We start from the raw sequence: 19,444 nt of genomic DNA, 5'->3' as shown, positions 1-19,444 counted from the left end.
ATTTGTCACACAGAGAATCTGAGTATTTGAGGAAAATGAATATTGAATAAATAGTTTTTTTTAACGTTTATAACGTTGTTAATATAAATTAATATAGCCTATGGTAATATGTATAATTATTATTATATATAACTCAAACTGTAAATTATATAGCCTATCTAGTATTAACTTAAAGTTTAGTCCGGTGGCAATTGTTGTATGTTGTAGTAAGCTACAGTAACGTAGGGAGGAGTGTGATTGTGACGTACACTGTCGGAAACACGGAAGTTCAGTCTGCAGACAGTGTCGAACAGTGAGAGTGAATCTGCAAACTTTCCCTGTACCGCCAGTATCAGGTCAGTGCCTTTTTATCCGACTGGTTATAAAATATCGAATCATATTTATCGGCGACGTTGCTTTTACTATATACATTTCGATAGTTACACGTGAAGCTGAAAATGCCAGTATGCGTCAAGAACCCATTTTAATCGCACGCCTGTTACACTAAACGCAAAACATTGTCACGCTGCGATTGTAAACACTTGACGTTTGTCATATGGCATGAAATCCTAAACATATTTGGTCAGTTAATAAATGCTCTCTCGTTGAATAGACACACCCCCGTGGTTTCTATAAACGAATTTGCAGTGCAGATAAGCTGATAGGCTGCCAGGAGCATCCACGTCACTTACTGTAAATCCGGCATGTCTCCACATGTCCCAGCAGTGCTGTGGTGATTTGGTGTTAGTTCACATCAAGGTTCACATTGAAATCAAGGTTTGCTGTTAGTTTAAATACCATTAGAGCATGCAAGATGTGACTGTTTCAGCAGAACACTATTTAACGTTAGTAGTTTTAGCTGTAAGTGTGGTTGTTAGATTCATAATATTCAAGTTAATGTCTACTGACAATTTAAAAGTAAAAAAAAAAATACTTTAGATGCAGTGAGGTTCTACACTCACCGGCCACTTTTTAAGGTACATCTGTCCAACTGCTTGTTAACGCAAAGTTCCAATCAGACAAGCACATGGAAGCAACTCACTGCATTTAGGCATTTACACATGGTCAAGACGATCTGCTGCAGTTCAAACCGAGCATCAGAATGGGGAAGAAAGGTGATATTAGTGACTTTAAACAAGGCATGGTTTTTGGTGCCAGACGGGCTGGTCTAAGTATTTCCGAAACTGCTGATCTACTGGGATTTTCATGCACAACCATCTCTAGGGTTTAAAGAGAATGGTCTGACAAAGAGAAAATATCCAGTAAGCGGCGGTTTTGTGGGCGCAAATGCCTTGATGATGCCAGAGGTCAGAGGAGAATGGTTCAAGCTGACTTGTTCAAGCTGATAAAAAGGCACTCAAATAACCACTTGTTACAACCGAGGTATGAAAAAGAGCATCTCTGAATGCACAACACATCCAACCATAAGGCGGATGGGCTACAGCAGCAGAGGACCACACCAGGTGCCACTCCTGTCAGCTAAGGAACAGGAGTGGAAACTGAACAGGAAACTGAGCCTACAATTCGCACAGTCACCAAAATTGGACAATAGAAGGTTGGAAAAACATTGCTTGGTCTGTTGAGTCTCGATTTCTGCTGCAACATTCAGATGGTAAAGTCAGAATTTGGTGTCAGCAACATGAAAGCATGGATCCGTCCTACCTTGTATCAACGATTCAGGCTAGTGGTGGTGTGGTGTAATGGTGTGGGGGAATTTTTTGGCACAATTTAGGCCCATTAGTACCAATTGAGCATCGTGTCAACGCCACAGCCTACCTGAATATTGTTGCTGACCATGTCTATCCCTTTATGACCACAGTCTATCCATCTTCTGATGGCTACTTCCAGCTGGATAAAGCGCCATTTGCAGCAACTGTGTGATGTTATCATGTCAATATAGACCAAAATCTCAGGAATATTTCCAGTACCTTGTTGTATCTTTGCCTCAAAGGATTACGACAGTAATGAAGGAAATGGGGGGTCCAACTAAGTACTAGAAAGGTGTATGGAGGAAAACAATCAGTCTATGCAAGAAACTAGTAGCTCTCAGCATTATTACATTTAATAATTTGCATATAGTCATTATTGTGAATGCACTCAGGACCATTTAACAATGCTGCAGATTAAATGTAATATAAAACTTCTAGAGTAATGCTATTACTATGACATATGTGTATTTAATTTTTTTTAAGGTTAAATAACATTACATTATATGTAATAAATAAAGAAAACAAACACATTATTTTTAGCTTGTTTATTTATTAATGAATATAACTATACACTGCATGTTCTGCATATGAGACATTGGGCTTTTTGGTCTAACTTACTGTTCTAATGATGGACAGGTGTGTTTTTGGCAGTAACCATAGATTTCCGTTATATGCCGAAACAATTATTATAACATTAAGTAAACATCATTTACCATGCAGACATTTTGTGAATGTCCTACAGTAAATATAGCAAAAAAGAATTTTGATTAGTAATGTGCACTTCCGTTAGTAAACTTTAAAGGCTATTTCAGTGTTTTGATTATTTTTTAACTCACAGATTCCATATTTTCAAATAGTTGTATCTTCTGAGCTGTACATTATTCATTCTAACAAACATCAGTGGAAAGCTTATTTATTCAAGTTTTGTAAGATGTATAAATCTCAATTTCGATAAAATGTACCCTTATAACTGGTTTTATGGCACACTTTATGACACACTTTAATTGCTGATTAAGACTTTATTGAATGTTTAATATATTATATTTTAAAATCATATGATTGATTATGAAAAAAGAGGACAAAGATGGCACCCAAGAGAAGGGCAGCATCGAGCACCAAAGCTGGAGGGAAGAAAGTCAAGCAGGAGACGCAGCCTGAAGCTCCACCCAAGGACAAATTCACTTCCGCCAAAGAGGCCCTGAAGGCAACAGGATCGCAGGTGAAGGGCACAAGGAACCCAGACAGCGTATGTCATCTGTCAAATGCTGAGGTGAGACTGAACAAATGTTTAAGTCTAGTTTACCACTAAATTAAGTTAATAACTACTTTTTTACACAAATGAAAACATTTTTATTACACTCTTGATTAAAATCGGATTCACCTAAAACTATTGACCTTATTCTTGACGTATGAGTGGGTGCAGCCATTGGAATTTTTGTTGGCTCCAGTCTCATTCACTTTCATTGGTTTTTAGATGTTATAAGGTGCTTGTTATGCTGCTTAATTTTGCAAACACACATTTTTTATTACTTTATTCTGCTTTTATGTAGTCATGAACACACTTGTTTGTAAGGGAAATAGTTTGACCGTTTTTCTTTATTATTCCTTGTCATTTCAACTTTAGGCAATTGAATTGGAAGTTCTGAAACAATCGCAAAAATGTGCACACTTCTGCATTGTAGAATAATGTCATTAAGATTTAAAAATATTTCTAAAGAGATCAAAAAGTAAATCCACATAAATTCAGTGATCAGTCAAGATTTATGAAGATCACTTTAAATGGTGAACCGATGTTATTTTGTTTTTTATTCATGTGCGATAAACATTGATAAGCAAACATAAGTAGAAGCTCAACCATCTGTTCATCTTATGAAGCAGGCATGTCTGTTTAGGAGACTTGGATTAAAATGCTTAATTTAGTTGCTTTTAGAAAAGAAGCATTTTCTATGAATGGGCTTTAAATGGAGGAACAGAAGTCTCTCAGATGTAAAATATATGTATTTGTGGTGATGAGAATGACTAGACTTCTTATGGATTGTAATTAGGGATGTATTGTTTGACAGTTTTTCCGTGATTCGTATGGATCACAACCCACAGTTCAGAACACACATGACCCACTTTTTATTATAATTTTTTTGCTTGTAGATTAACACTAAATTTGTAACGGTTGCAGAGAGATCGCCTCTCGCATCATTTACATCATATTTATGAAAGCATTTAGGCTTTCCTGTAAAGTATAATGATGATGGAAGAAGCTGTGGTAGGTTATTCGTGATGTGGTGGGTTTCTTAGGTTATTAAAGTTGTTTTCTATCACTACTTGTTTATTCTGCATCAATGCATTCAGTGTAAGCTACATGATTAATCATTAAAAGATCGGAATCTCTACACCCACGCAACATTCAAATTGCTGCATTCAAGTCTGTGATTAAAAATTGCAAAAATCAAGAAAGATAGTCAGTTTCTAGAGCTAGTTTTGAATTAGTTATGAAGTTACAAACAGTCAAAAAACACAGAAGTACTGGGATAACAGTAATCATGTGCTCAAAAATGAAAATTGTAGGCTGCAGTTATATTATTTAACCAAAAGGTGGTGACAACCAAACATTAAAAATATGCCACTAAATAATTTTTCAAAAATTACATACTGTATCTAGCAATAAAACATGAAGTTTTATGAGTGATTATGTGAATCATTTATTGAAAATAATACTTAAAATTAATATAAATTGTACAAATTATAATGTTAGATTTACACATTTAGTATCATCAGCAACAGTTGTAGTAACTAAATTTTTCACAGTACTAAATATTTTACAATTACATTTTTTAAAATAAAATTACAGGTTCTAAGTTCTGTTTGTTAAAATAAAAACTTTCTAGCAGTACTGTTTTTGTAATAAATGGAAAGCAAATTACATTGGTCTTCTCCCCTTTTTGATTCATCCGAAAAATGGTGTGATTCGTGACTAAAAGACCATTTTCTGATCCAAACTATGAGATCTGTGATCCGTTAAACCACTAATTGAAATTAAAAATTATGTCAGTAATTGAAATTAATTAACCCTTGTTTAAACTTCCATTGATGCATTCAGATTTTTTTTCTGTTGTACATAAAAGCTTGACCTGATTCAAAGAAAAATCTTGTGTGATCCAAACCAACAGGTTCACGAGGATTACGACTGTATGCTTAACCAAACCAACATAGGAAACAACAACAACAAATTCTATGTAATCCAGGTCTTAGTGTCTGGAGGGAAGTACTACTGCTGGACAAGATGGGGAAGAGTGGTATGCTTCTTTATTTCTGTTTTTTGTACAACTTGATGTAACTTCTAATGAATGACTTGGCTTTTCCATCTTTCACCATTTGCAGGGAGAGTCGGGCCAAAACGCTTTAGCTGGTCCATCTGCCGCTGATGCAGCCATTAAGAGTTTTGAGAAGAAATTCAAAGAGAAGACCAAGAATAATTGGAGCGACCGAGAAAACTTTGTCTCACATTCTGGGAAATACACATTGATAGAAGTGGACGGGGACCAAGATGCAGAAGTGAAGGTCAATTTTGCAACGTGAATAGATTTATTTTGTTCTTGATTTGACTGAACTCATGTTCTTGTTATTGTCAAAAAACACTCACATGCACATTAAACAGTTTCTAATGATTGTGTTTCTTACAGGTGGACTCTGTGGATGGTGGAGCTGTGAAGGTGAAAAGAGAACAAAATGTTTTGCCTTGTACATTGGATGCTGAAACTCAAAGACTCATGCGATTCATCTTCGACAATGACATGTTCAAAGAAGCCATGACCAGCATGGACCTAGGTTAGTTTATTGTGACAAAGCTATTGAATTGACTATACTGTACTGTATTCAATAGCTATAATATTGCAGTTCTTTTATAACTAGATTTCGATTGCTGCGAGAAAAGTTACATCTTAAAGGAACTCTCCTCTTTTTTTGTCTTGCTCAATGTCATTGCTCCTCTAGTAATGATATGGCAGCTACAGTAATTCCCTTGATTATTATGCTAGAATGAAAGTTTAGTTTAGTTTTTAGCCATATCAATCTGTAAAATAGCGACTTTTAATTTTCCGTCAGTCTTTATACACAATGTAACTAACGAAGAGTCTGTCTTTAAATAGGAAAATTATCGAAACTCACTTTGCTTTTGTTATTTTTGAGGGAGATGTTAACGGTCTAATCTGAATTTATGCCTAGCTTAGCTAATGGATTTGAATGAATGGATTTAAAGATAGTAAAACTCCACTGTTTAACTCTGCAAGAGTTGTAAAATGAGCCTATTTCCGAAAAAAAGTGGAATGTTCCTTTAAAAGACTGCAGATCACTCAGAGATTCATTTCCCATTTAACATTCTCTGAACATCACTGGGGAGTTTGGCCGTGTGATTGTCAACTGAAGATGCCTATATACAGCTTTTCTGAGCCTCATCTGTAACATTAAATAAGATTCATTTTTGTGGAGGAGTTTTATGTGTCACATATTTCTCTTTCAGATATTAAGAAGATGCCCTTGGGGAAACTCAGCAAGCAGCAGATAGCCAAAGGCTTTGAGGCTTTGGAGGAAATTGAAGCTGCAATAAAGAAAAGTGAACGGAGCAAGTTTGAAGAACTCACCAACAAATTCTTTACCATAATTCCTCATAACTTTGGCCGCAACAGACCCCCTGTCATTTCTGATGATTCTGTTCTTCAGAGCAAGAAGGAGATGCTTTTGGTGAGAACATTTATAATTTTGGGTAGGATTGTTAAAGGGATAGTTCACAAAAAATGCAAATGTCCTTACAATTTACTCACACTCAAGTGGCCCCAAGTTTTCTTACTTCTGTTGAACACAAAACAAAATATTCTGAAGAATGTGGGAAAAAAAACAGCCATTGACATTCATAGTAGGAACAATGGAAGTCAATGCCTGAACATTCTTCAGTATGACTTCTTTTGTGTTCAACAGAAGAAAAAACTCAAACCTGTTTGGAACAAGTTTAGGATGAGTAAACGATGACAGAATTTTTAGTTTTGCATGAACTATATGCCTTTAATGTCAAATCATACATTAACAAAAAAGTCTTGGCTACAGAAAATGCACACATTGATGGTGAGGGTGATGATTTTTCCATCTTGATATAAGAAACACCAAAATGCAAACGTTCTCATATTTTCTCTTGTAGGTTCTTGCAGATATTGAGGTTGCCCAGAGTCTTAAAGCTGAATCTGAGAAAGCCAAGGAAGAGATGGAGGACACTGTGCCTCATCCAGTTGACCAAAATTACCAGTCTCTGAAATGCAGTCTGAATCTGGTGGATAAGAAGTCAAAGGAATATAAGGTTTTATTGCACAACAACCTTTATAGTCCACACTGGAAATACGGGATTCACAATGTGTTTTTAATCTAGTAAACAAACTTACAAACGGGATAGTAAATTCACTCATCATTTATTCTCCCTGCAGAATTTTTTTTGCAGAATGCATGACTTCATTAAGTGATGTTATTTAGGTGGTAACATTTTACAATAAGGTTGTATTAGTAATGTATTTAATAATATGAACAAACAATAAAGAATACATTTATTACCGTATTTATAATTTTTTTTTATGTTAGTTAATGGAAATAAAGTTATTCATTGTTAGTTCACGTTACCTCACAGTACAAATGTTAACAAGCATGAAATTGGATTTTAATAATGCATTAGTAAATGTTGAACTATGATTAATAAATGCTGTACAAGTATTGTTCATTATTAGTTCATGTTTGTAAATAGATGTTCAGAAATGCTTTCTCTCTGCCTTTTTTGCAATTAAGATCATTGAGAAGTACTTGAAGGCCACTGGACAAGAAGGACTCACTCTCGTGGATGTATGGGAAGTTGACAGAGAAACAGAGGTAAATACAGTATTGCATTGTTTAAATTTATGAATAGTACCGTATTTTAATAGTAATGTGTAAAGTATACACTTAATAATGTGTAAAGCAAATGCATAGTAGCATTACATTGCAGTATATATACAGTAAAAAGGTAACAATAAAAGACTAATTATGTGTTATAAATTAAAACCCTAATTTCATTTAAAACCAGCAGTGAGCCTCAATGGGTGTGCTGAATTTGGTTCATTAGTGAGTCTTCTTATTCTAATTAAATCTTTTGTGTGTGTGTAGGCTGAACGCTTCAGGGAAAATGATGCATTGGAGAACCGGAAGCTGCTTTGGCATGGAACAAATGTGGCAGTGGTTGCAGCCATTCTGAAGAGTGGTCTTCGCATCATGCCTCATTCTGGTGGACGTGTGGGCAGGGGAATCTATTTTGCCTCTGAAAACAGTAAATCTGCTGGCTATGGTGAGGAACACAGTATAAGCATTGAAAAGAAAACAATTGATACAACATGGCTGCGCAAGAGTACTCTTTTTTTCTGCTAAATACATTTCCTAAGTGAGTTTTTGAGGGAAAGTTGCTGTCAGATTTTTTTTCACTATTTAATTCAGAATAGTTTAGCACAGAGGTGCCCAAACCCGGTTCTGGAGGGCTGGTGTTCTGCATAGTTTAGCTCTAACTTTCTTTAACACACCTGCCTGAAATTTTTTAGTATACCTGGAAAGAGCTTGATTAGCTGGTTCAGGTGTATTTAATTAGGGTTGGAACTAAATTATGCAGGACACCGGCCCTCCAGGACCGAGGTTGGGCCCTTGGTCTAGCAGTTGCCTTAAAACATATTTTATTTCCCCTCTCCTCAACAAATCTTTAACATTTAGAAATATTCAAAGAATTCAATTCATTACAAGCCATATTTATAATAAATGTCAAACTTTTATTGGTTCTAGTTTATATTAGGTGGCCTTAACTACTATGTACATGCAACAAAAAATAAATACAATGTACTTACTGTGTTTTAAATGTATTGCAGAATTCAGTATTCTTGAGGTGGGATACGAGTAGGGTTAGGGACAGGTTTAGTGGTATGAGTAGGTTTAAGGGTGAGTTAAGGTGTAAGGGATGGTCAACATTGTAATTACAGAAATTAATTAAATTAAATGCTGTTATTATTCATATTCAATCATAAGTTCAATGTAAAAACTTGTATTTACACAGTATGCACATAACAAATGATTAGTTTCAGTGTAAGTACATTTTAGCTAAGATCACCAATATAATGATGTGTGAAAAATGCACTACATAATTCTTTTTTTGTCAATCCCACTAGCCAGTTTGGCTGGTTGAAAATCAATTTTAAGATGTAATTCATCGAGAAGCAGCATGACTGACAAAATAACAGTTCGTGTGAGCAAAAGAAAGCAGGTGAATACCGAATGAGAAGATGATCACGCTCATGGCGAGATGCCGGCTTTTTTCACAGATGAGGGCTTTATTATCGCATGCAAGGCTGATGTGATGCGCGCAAGTGTTTATAAAGCTTACACACTCCCGTTTCCTTGTGTGAAGCAACCATGCCTGCAAACGCAACTTTTGTGATTGCTTTTCTTTAAAATAGAAAAAAAATGATGCTCCTCCACCCACATTTTTGCTGCTTTCAAGAGCTCCAAATTCTTTTTAAAAATGTCTTTTTGTAAGCAGCAGCTATTGCCGCTTTCACTTTAACCATTCTTTGAACAGATTGTTAATGGGCTTAACGTTAACTGTGTAGAGGTGTTAATCATTTCAATATCACACATAGTATTTTTCACCTGCTTTCTTTTGGTTAGAATTATTTTTTATTTCAGGTTTAATTAACATCCTTTACATTAACATTGGTTTAATAGGATATCGATTTAGATATATAACAATAGTTTTTTAAATGTAATTTTTTAAATAATTTTTTTATTAGTAAAAAGTGCATGTACACAGCTATATTTACCTTGTTTTTATTTTTTAAAAGTAGTTAAAATGTGTAGAAATTATGTTGAATTAGTTATTTGTTTATTTATATTAGGTGTGGCAATAAAACAAAAATATAGGTAAATTCTTAATGTTGAACCCTGAAAAGTCATGTGAAACACTTTGAAAGCACAACCCAGTTGCTCATGTTCATTAAGCAAGCTCATATACAACACACAAAAACGTGTGATTAATAAGGAGGCATGTGGACATAACACAACATATAAATCAAGTCATTTTAGCATACCAAAGTCAAATTTATGCATATAAAATATATTTTCCCAACAGCAAAATTATGGCTAGTGAAATTGGCAAATGGCTAGTAATATTGAAAAACTACTAGCCACACAGTGGCGGGTGATCAAAAAAAGTTAAAGTCAACCCGTATTTCCAGTTTACAAAACATGGTAATGTAGTAGACATTAATAACAGGCACTTTTAATCAGATTTTTTGTAACTTCTGTTTTGTGTTTGCAGTGCGTCCATCAAACAAAATTGGCATCATGTTTCTAAATGAAGTTGCTTTGGGAAAGGAGTACACCATCACACGGGACGATCCCAGCTTAAGAAAGGCACCCGCTGGCTATGACAGTGTAATTGCACGTGGAAACCAAGAACCAGGTTATTTTTATTTTTATTTTTTATATAATTAAATAAAAAATTTCCATTACTAGACATAATATAAAACATGAGTTCTTGGCAAAGTTTAAGTCTTTTTTCTTGTTTAGATCCTTCAAAAGATGTCTTCATTGAACTTGATGGTAAAAAGGTGGTGGTTCCTCAGGGAAAAGCCATAAAACAGCAGCAATACGAGGGAAGTCATTTCTACAACAGTGAGTACCTCATCTATAAGGAAAGCCAGTGCCGCATCCGATACCTCTTGGAGTTGAAGTTTAATTATTACTAGAGATGCAAATCAAGAAACTGTATCTACATACAGCACAGCCACTTATAAAAGCCACTTCTGATATGTGGTTTCGCTCGTATAAAGTGCTGAATGTTTGAGGTAATTACTGAGTTGGAAATTCATTGAAGTTCTGTTTTTGAAAGCTACAGTACACAACAACGTTTTTATGTACTGTAAACCTTAGTGTGATCTTACAATATGTTTGCTCATTTTGTCATATCCCTGAGTGAAGTTTAAATGTCTTTTATCATTTATTTTCTGCAATATCTTATTCAAGTTCAAAACAGATTTACTGGTTTCAGTAGTGTCAGAACAACAAGTTATTACATGTGTTTAAACATCTTTAAGCATTTATAAAAACTTGAGTCAGGGAGCATATATGTATATATACATATATCTATAGTAATTTAGGGGGAAATGAAGACAGATAAAATATTGTAATTGTTTTTTGTTTTTAAAGTTTAATTTTGCACTAATCAATACAGTAATGTGCATGTGACTTGCTGACTCATTGCTGAAAAGCATAGCTTGTGAAGGTAATGTGATGCTCTGGACCCTTATATATTTGCTTGATGTTAAAGGAAAGGTCTTATACATGCACAAATGCAACATACTGTATTGTTTGTTTATAGTTATCTTTTCTTATATACTTATACTTAAAGTTACTTATCTTCATAGTTATCTTTTTTTTTTACATCTTATGGTGAGTTTTGAAGTTCCAACATAAATGTTAATGTGAGGACTTGGCACTTAAACAATCTGAAGATAATAAATCATTATACTTATTATCTTGCTATGTTGTGTTTCTTTATGGCCAGTAGATGTCACTTTTTTCAAACTACAAAGGTTTGCCTAAATTCCTTGTGGCATATATTCAAGAAGGGGCTGTAAATCACAGATTCAGCATCATGTGGTTGTTGAGATTTATCAGCTGCACATCCATGATGTGAATCTCTTGGTCCAGCAAATCTCAAAAGTGCTCTATTGGACTAAGATCTGTGAACTGTAAACATTTTAAAATAGTGAAGCCACTGACATTTTTAAAAATCCAGTTTAAGATGTTCACATGGTGTGTTATCATGCTAGAACTCTCAAAGATAGAACTCTGTGGTGATAAAGACATGGTATTGGTCAAATTGTGATGTTCAGAATGGCTGCAGCATTGCAATGTTTTGTTTTACTGTGATATATATTGTGATATGGGGGCAATACGGTGGCGCAGTGGGTAGCACGATCGATTCACAGCAAGAAGGTCACTGGTTCGAGCCCCGGCTATGTCAGCTGGCATTTCTGTGTGGAGTTTGCATGTTCTCCTCGTGTTAGCGTGGGTTTCCTCCAGGTGCTCCGGTTTTCCCCAAAGTCCAAAGACATGCGCTATTAAAAAAAAGAAAATGAATGAATATTAATATGAATACAGTTTCACCAGACTAAAATAGCTTTTGGTAAGAATTCAGGTACAGAAGTTAAGTAATCAAATGTTAAATAGCACTGCATAGATTTACTTTTATAATTAATTCAATAAATAGTCATAAGACAGTAACAGGCCTTAAAACCTGTGTAAATGATCAACTTTTGCTCCATTATAGTAAGAATCTGGTAGAAACTATCTTAGAAACTATATTCCCAATTCAACGTTGCAGTTTGTGCAATGTATCTGTTGCCGATGTACAGTGGGATATTGATGCTAAAACTATTGTGCAGCCCTATAGTATCTGTAATGATTACACAATGTTCACTTAGTACTAAGGGGTCCAGAGTATACCGAGGAAATAGTCTTCACTTCACCGCCAGCAGCTGCTTGAAAAACTGATACAAGACACGATGAATACTGTGATGTTGTTTATCCAAATGATCACCCTGAATATCTGAATATAATAGCTGAATTCTGATCTTGTCAATCCTTGCAGCTTTTTCAATTCTGCTGACTGGATGTTAATTCTAGCTTTAGTTTCCTGTTTTTAGTTTCCGAATATGAATGGCATATTCCTAAATACCGCACATAGATAATCCTACCAACTCCTGCTGTCATGATTTTTTTGAATTATGTATAGCAAAAGAAAAAAAAAACATCTGTTAATGGAAAGTCATAATTTTGCAATAGTTTTCTATCAAAATTTTTAAAACCTCTGTTTTCTGTCAATCTGTAAAGACAATCGGGCTACTGAAAGTCTTGAACTGGCCTCCACAGTGTCCCGAACTGAAAACTGTAGAGGGGATGTGCGATTAAAACAATACAATAATAAAAAACGACTAAAGCTAAAGACATACTTGACGAAGCTCCTAAAGAAGCCTAGTATACTGTACTTCAGAACTGTCTCCTCAAGAGAGTGCTCTTGCCTAAAAAATATTTGCTCCCACAAGGTAATATTTATTATTGTTGCATCTTTATATCTGTGCAAATGCCCAATATGCTTTAAAAATGGATCTTTATAAGTGGCCAGATGACTTACAGTAGGCCATAAAAACATCTTGTGTTTGAGTGGTGTGCGTTTGGACCCAGGGGATGACAGGCACTCTGGAGGACAGAGGAGTATGTGTCTGTTTGAAAGAGGAAGAAAAAATCACAGAGACACAATGTGTGACAGTCACAGCCCTTCACAGCACCGGACACAGTGTGGAAGAGCATCCCGACAGACACCGGCTTAAGTGGTGCGAATACTGATCAACACTGCTGGAAACTGGAAGAGCAGGTGGGACCATATCTTTTTTGCTTCACCAAGGTTTTGTTAGATAGAAAGTGTAACCTGTATGAACTTTGCTTCTTGGAGTCGAAGCTTTTTACTTTTTGAGGGATCCTGATCCACACCTGAGATGTTGAGTGCTAAATCTCAGGCCTCAAATGGGATTGCAGCGCACTTATTTTAGCAACGTTTCCACTGCGTGAAAGCATGTCCAGATGTTCAAATCTCAACCCTGATTGGAGGATCATCAAAAAAAGCAAAGCAACTGAAAGGTGAGAGCAGCTCATGATGTGTTCTTTCACTGAATGTTGTGAGCTGGGAACCACGTGAGGATAATTGAGAACAGCAGAGCACAAGATGACATGACAGCAGGTCATTCATTTTAATTTGGTGGAGGAAAAAATAAAACGTGTTTTCAGATTTCTAGCATAGTGGGATAAAGTGTGTGTGGGTCAGGGGATGGTTGGGTGTTTGTGGGAAGCCCGTGACACAATCAGGTATGAGTCATTTGACTCCCACTGACAAAACAACAATAGTACAAAAACAATAGCTTTAGTAATGTCCAGCAACTTCATTGATCTATGAAGGTCAACAAACCAATTTGTGCAACAACAAAAATTGTACATCTGTTGGGTGAAAACAATCTGTAAATTGGCAAGAAGGATGGTCAAGATTATGTTGTGCCCTCATTAGCATATAGAGATGTTAAGTGGGATGAAGAAAAAAAAAATAGGGAGGATTTTCCATGAAGTGTCAAGGTAAAAGAAAATGACACTCTGGTTCTGGGAATGATCTGGTACTAGGCATGGGCCGGTTTAAAATTCTGACGATATGATAACCATGGATAAAAATATTACAGTTTCATCCTATTTGTATTACTGCTCTAAAATATGTTCTTTTTAAATCTCTGGGTAAAAAATAAATACTTTTTCCCCTTTGAACACAATGTATTTTATTTTGAGAAACATTAAAAACATTTTGGAGCAGTAAACATGTCAGGCTAAATCATTCAAATGAATTTTTGACTTTTACTGTCTTCATTAGTTTCAAAAACACCGATTTCTTTACAATTTAAAACAGAATTTTTGGGTATGTTGTTGTCCAAAAAAACAACAACAAAAACAAAAAACGAATACCATAGGAACGGGATAGCAGAAAATTTTGGCGGTTTTGAAACTCTGACTTTTCCAAACTGCGGTAAACCTTAAAAATGGTTATTGTCCTATGCCCATCCCGTACATTAAAGAACAGCAACTAGTTCCTTTCTTGGAGTAATAAATACCCATATGCATTTAGTGAAATGTTCATTAACAGAACAAGGAAATTTCCTTTTGATTTGCACTCGAGTGCTTAGTGACAGCTACTGTATTCTGATAAAAAAATGCATGTTTAGTTTGACACAAGGGGGATTTCTGTTTTTCTCTCTGAATGATGAGTGATGGAGGTGTTTAAATTTAAATAACTAATCATTACGGGCATGTCACCAATCCTCTTAATGACTTCTTGCACACTGAATTATCGTAGAGTAATATTCTGTTATGCCCTAAGGACTGTGGTTGTCAATATGCAGCCTCACTTCTTGGCAAGGTTTTTCTTTAAAGCAACAGTTTGTTGAAAAAAGGATTCATTGGATTTACTAAATGTTTTTAAGTTACATGATTGCAAACAATTTATATGGGTTGAATATAGCTGAAGTTTATTTGTAAACTAATTTCGAGAGTATCACATGTTTATGATTGACCACAGCCTGTCCCTCATTATCATAATTTCCAAATCATATTACTCCTAAGTCACTGTAAATAACCACAGTCTTCCTTTTACAATTATTTCCGTTCGGAAGTTTACTTCCAAACTTAAGTGTTCCAGACTAAATTTAGCAAGAACAGTCGAGTCGGATAAAACACGGGGCCGGTCAGGCAGCGGGTGAACAAAGGCTGAATATACAGTTGGAATGGTCGAGTGCAGAATAAAACCTTGCGGGATCGTGACCAATTTTTTAGTCCCGTGCAAATCTTGCCCTCGTCGGACTGGTTGGCATTTCTGTGCGGACTTTGCATGTTCTCCCCGTGTCCGCATGGGTTTCCTCCCACCGTTCAAAGATGTGCGTCATATCTATAACGCCTAAACCTAATGGACACCATAGTCTTGCTCCCAGCATCAGTATTTTTCCTTCTCAAAATAGTTCACCTTACCCACATCAGCAGTGGAGTTTTTTTTAGATCTACCTGTGCTCAATCTCCCCTCTCACGAACAGGAGGGAGTCCTGGGCCCGAGGATTCCTTGAGCTCAGGGCTTTCTCTAGGGACAGCATGCCAAACAAGCTTATTATAAATCATCAAGTGTGAACTCTTGAAACAAACTAAATAAGTTGGAACATTACTATTTTTTTTAATTCAGCCCATATAAATTGTTTGCAACCACTTACCTAAAGAAAACTTTATAAATCCATAATTTTTTTCAGTGTGTGTGTCGTCTTGACATTAACATAGTGTTCAGTATTAATAGATCTTCTTATTTCTTCTCAGACATGGTTTCCAGACAAGTTCTTAACAAACAGAAGAGCAAACCCTATTTAAACATGGAGAAACCTGCCTCCAACTCAAGTCCGTAAGGTATGGAGAAAGTCATGCAGGGTCTAATGCTGGGTCTCCTGACCAATCACAGCACTCCAAATGCCACATCTAGCCAAAGCAAACCAACCCTTCCCAGCGTGGAGGAGGTCATCCACTCCGAATCCCAGATTAAGCATCTGGTTGGACTCTTTTGCATGGTGACCCTAAACCTGGCAGCTCTATTGGGCAACAGTGGAGTCATGGTGGCAATTGCCCGAGCTCCTCATATGAAGAAATATGTGTTTGTGTGTCATCTCTGTGCAGTGGATTTGCTTTGTGCCATACTACTGATGCCTCTAGGAATCGTCTCTAGTTCCCCGCTCTTCAGCACTGTATCGTTTACTGTCCTGGAGTGCCAAGTGTACATCTTTTTAAACGTGTTCCTTATCTGTGCCTCGATTCTTACTGTTACTGCGATCAGCATTGAACGCTATTACTACATTGTACATCCGTTGCGTTATGAGGTGAAGATGACCCTAAACCTTGCTCTTGGTGTTATGGTCTTCATTTGGATCAAATCTATCCTGTTGGCTTTAGTTACACTTCTCGGTTGGCCAGCATATGGGAACCAGAGCTCCATCGCAGCAGCCCATTGCTCTTTACACTGGAGCCACAGTCGCCTGAGAAAGGTCTTTGCAATTCTTTTCAGCGTGCTTTGCTTCTTGGTGCCCGCTGTTGTGATTTTTGCTGTATATTGCAATGTATATAAAGTGGCACGAACGGCCGCCCGTCAGAATGTACCGATGCCAACCTGGGCGGCCAACCAAGCTAAGCGACGTTCAGATTCGATCAACAGCCAGACCACTATCATCACCACCACCCGCAGTTTGCCCCAAAGACTGTCCCCTGAGAGAGTATTTGGGGGCGGAAAGGCTGCTATCACCCTGGTTGTCATCGTGGGCCAGTTTCTCATCTGCTGGCTGCCGTACTTCAGTTTCCACCTTCACATGTCCATCACCGCTCCACTACAAAGCCCAGGGGACATCGAGGAAGCCGTCACGTGGCTTGCGTACTCCTCGTTTGCTGTGAATCCGTTCTTCTACGGCCTTCTGAACCGGCAGATTCGCGAGGAGCTGATCAAACTGAGAAAATGCTGTGCTAGTAGACCTGTTGAACTGCGAGCTTCTAGTCATGAAGGTTCCATCCAGGAAAACTTTCTCCAGTTTCTGCAGAGGACCAGCAGCACGGCTGAGACCACCAGACCCAGTTGTGGAAATTCTAGCCCAAGGAACACTGTTGATCAGGGGGCCAGGTTACCTGGACAGATCCCTGAGGAATGATTGAGTAAAATTCTTGTGTCATTTTGAATAAGAAGAGCATTAGAGTATGTGCATGGAACTACTGTAGGTCCATGCAAAAATCGCCTGGAAATGCTCTTTGGACTAGTGTAATCTACGTATCTATAATTTGTTGTTATGGTTGCCATAGATCAGTGGCAACAGTAATAATGTCATGTTTAAAGGGGCTATGTGTAGAATTCAGAAACGCTTGTTATTAATGACACCCGTGAACTGCAGCAACTTATTGCTTGTGCTTGCACTCCTGCACACTGTACATACAAGAGACTTAATGTTGTTCAGTATACAGCTTTTTTTGTTGTTCTCTGATTAGAAATAAAAATGATTTTGATACTATATTTGCAGCATAATATTGTTAACTAACATCCAAACATCATCGATTTTTTTCTGAAAGCAATGTTTTTTTCTATGAACATCTGCAGTGCTATTTCCTCTTTACATTTTAAACACACAAGAAAAAGATGACTGATCTTAGTGATGGAGAAAAAATCACTGGCTTCATGTCAACTGATTAAGTAATTAATTGATCCATGGCAGTTTGATTATAAGGTATTTCTGAGAGACAATATAAATCTGGCTCTTATATTTTGAATTAAATTAGCATGGCACTTTGACATTACAGAGTAGTAAACATCACAGTATTATGATTTCTCAGACAACACTCTTAAAAATTAAGGGTATTTATTTGCATTGATGGTCCTATGAAGAACCTTTAACATTCCACAAGATTTTTTTATAGTGAAATACTGTTATTCATTTATTAAAAAACAATTTATTAAAATGGTCTTTAAAAATATATATATAAAAAAAAAATATATATATATATATCTTATTTTCTTTAAGAGCTGTTCACTAAGGGGTTCTTTTAGGAAGATCTATTACAGGGTGTCCGCTGGATCTTAAAATGTCTTAAATTTTAAATCTAAAATTTTAGGCCTTAAGAAGTCTTAAATTCAACAAAAGAATGTCTTGTAAGTCTTAAATAATTTTAAATGAGTCTTAATTTTTTCCATGTCAATTTATTTTCATTTTACAGATTATTATTTTTAAAAATTCTTCTTTAAAAAAAAATGTATGTCGAAATACTTTTTTTGATAGGGCAAGTAAAAGACTTTTCTCCTGGCCCAACTCTATAAGAAAAAAAAATAAACCTTAGCATTTGGCCTTGTTTAAGTCTGAAATTTCAATCATAATGGTCCTAAAAAGTTTTAAATTTGACTTAATTGAAACCTGCAGAAACCCTGTATTATATAATGCCCCATTAAAAAATATATCTATGCACACAGACATTTAACTTTCAAACAGCTTATCTGATGGCTTCTGGTGAACTGTCTTTCCATTACAAGTTGCCACTTTTACAGTTACATATGAAACTCTCAAACAGCTTTTGATAAGAAGTGAAATTCAAATTTATTTATTATTTATTTTATGTGATTATGCCTTAAGGGTCCATTCACATCACAACTACAACAACACAGATAACAAAATCATTGGAATTACTTAAAAAAAAAAACATTTTTTGATGTTTTTTTGAGCATTGCCCTGGCTCTGATGTTATGCTTTATTTTTTTCAATTTTTAAAAAAATATTATTAAATTGTCATTAATCCTTATATTCATAATGCAAAAATATATACAGTTGAAGTCAGAATTATTATTGAATTATGTTTACTAGGCAGGTTAGGGAAATTAAGCAAGTTATTGTGTAACAATGGTTTGTTCTGTAGACAATTGAAAAATTATATAGCTCAAAGGGATAAATTATTTTGACCTTAAAATGGATTTTAAAACATGTAAAACTGCTTTTATTCTAGCCAAAATAAAACAAATGAGACTTTCTTTAGAAGAAAAAATATTATCAGACATACTGTGAAAATTTCCTTGCTCTGTTGAACATAATTTGGGAAATATTTAAAAAAAATAAATAAATCAAAGGGGGGCTAATAATCCTGCTTCAACTGTATATAATTCCTCTTCCTAGATATTCCTCTGACATAGATATTCATTAATGATAAAATAATCTGCATTATTTTGGTGAAAATAATGATAAAAAAAATTCAGCTTTAATTGGTCAATTTACAGGACTTTTTTATAGTTAAAAAAGTTAAGCTTAAAAGAGAATAAAAAGTGTCATTAGTAAACACCAGTTAATAACATCAACAGTGAGAAATGTCTGCATTTGTAGCAAAAATTATGGTAATGTAAATTAACTTTATTTGTTATTAGCTCGATGTATTTGTTATTACTTTCAGAGTGATCCTAAACATTATCGGTGAAATTAAGACCACCTATAAGATTAACATGCTCTATAAGTTGTTATTGTCACTTTAGTGTAATTACCTAATGCTAACACATGGATCCTTATTGTATGTGTTAA

The 19,444-nt window shown here is 35.6% G+C and overlaps 2 protein-coding genes across 6 annotated transcripts; both read left to right on the top strand.

Annotated features, from left to right (window-relative positions):
- The first annotated feature begins 270 nt into the window (after nucleotides 1-270).
- parp3 (poly (ADP-ribose) polymerase family, member 3) lies at nucleotides 271-11,263 on the top strand. Its single transcript, NM_200501.1, is given in 11 exon segments — nucleotides 271-335; nucleotides 2,764-2,958; nucleotides 4,853-4,978; nucleotides 5,064-5,243; nucleotides 5,366-5,510; nucleotides 6,202-6,422; nucleotides 6,874-7,029; nucleotides 7,506-7,586; nucleotides 7,860-8,037; nucleotides 10,048-10,191; nucleotides 10,299-11,263. Coding segments are annotated over 10 exon segments (1,596 nt in total). The 5' UTR covers nucleotides 271-335; nucleotides 2,764-2,772; the 3' UTR covers nucleotides 10,478-11,263.
- A 93-nt stretch (nucleotides 11,264-11,356) lies between these two features.
- gpr61l (G protein-coupled receptor 61-like) lies at nucleotides 11,357-17,402 on the top strand. Of its 5 annotated transcripts, none has more exons than XM_073954411.1 (3): nucleotides 11,357-13,167; nucleotides 13,268-13,430; nucleotides 15,684-17,402. In XM_073954411.1, the coding sequence occupies exon 3, from the start codon at nucleotides 15,773-15,775 to the stop codon at nucleotides 17,048-17,050; it is 1,278 nt and encodes a 425-aa protein (XP_073810512.1). In that variant the 5' UTR covers nucleotides 11,357-13,167; nucleotides 13,268-13,430; nucleotides 15,684-15,772; the 3' UTR covers nucleotides 17,051-17,402. The 5 variants fall into 5 exon arrangements, with proteins under 5 accessions (XP_073810512.1, XP_073810511.1, XP_073810513.1 ...); XM_073954410.1 differs by having other exon boundaries at nucleotides 12,359-13,167; nucleotides 13,246-13,430; XM_073954412.1 differs by having other exon boundaries at nucleotides 12,873-13,167; nucleotides 13,252-13,430.
- Nucleotides 17,403-19,444: the final 2,042 nt, after the last annotated feature.

Source organism: Danio rerio, chromosome 6 (genome assembly GCF_049306965.1).
Source record: "Danio rerio strain Tuebingen ecotype United States chromosome 6, GRCz12tu, whole genome shotgun sequence".
Classification (NCBI taxonomy): domain Eukaryota; kingdom Metazoa; phylum Chordata; class Actinopteri; order Cypriniformes; family Danionidae; genus Danio; species Danio rerio.
The sequence above is the reverse complement of the archived record's forward strand: the minus strand, read 5'-3'. Positions and strand labels throughout refer to the sequence as shown.

Coding starts and splice junctions, on each gene's coding strand:
- gpr61l (XM_073954411.1), top strand. CDS start 15,773: ATGGAGAAAGTCATGCAGGGTCTAATGCTGGGTCTCCTGACCAATCAC.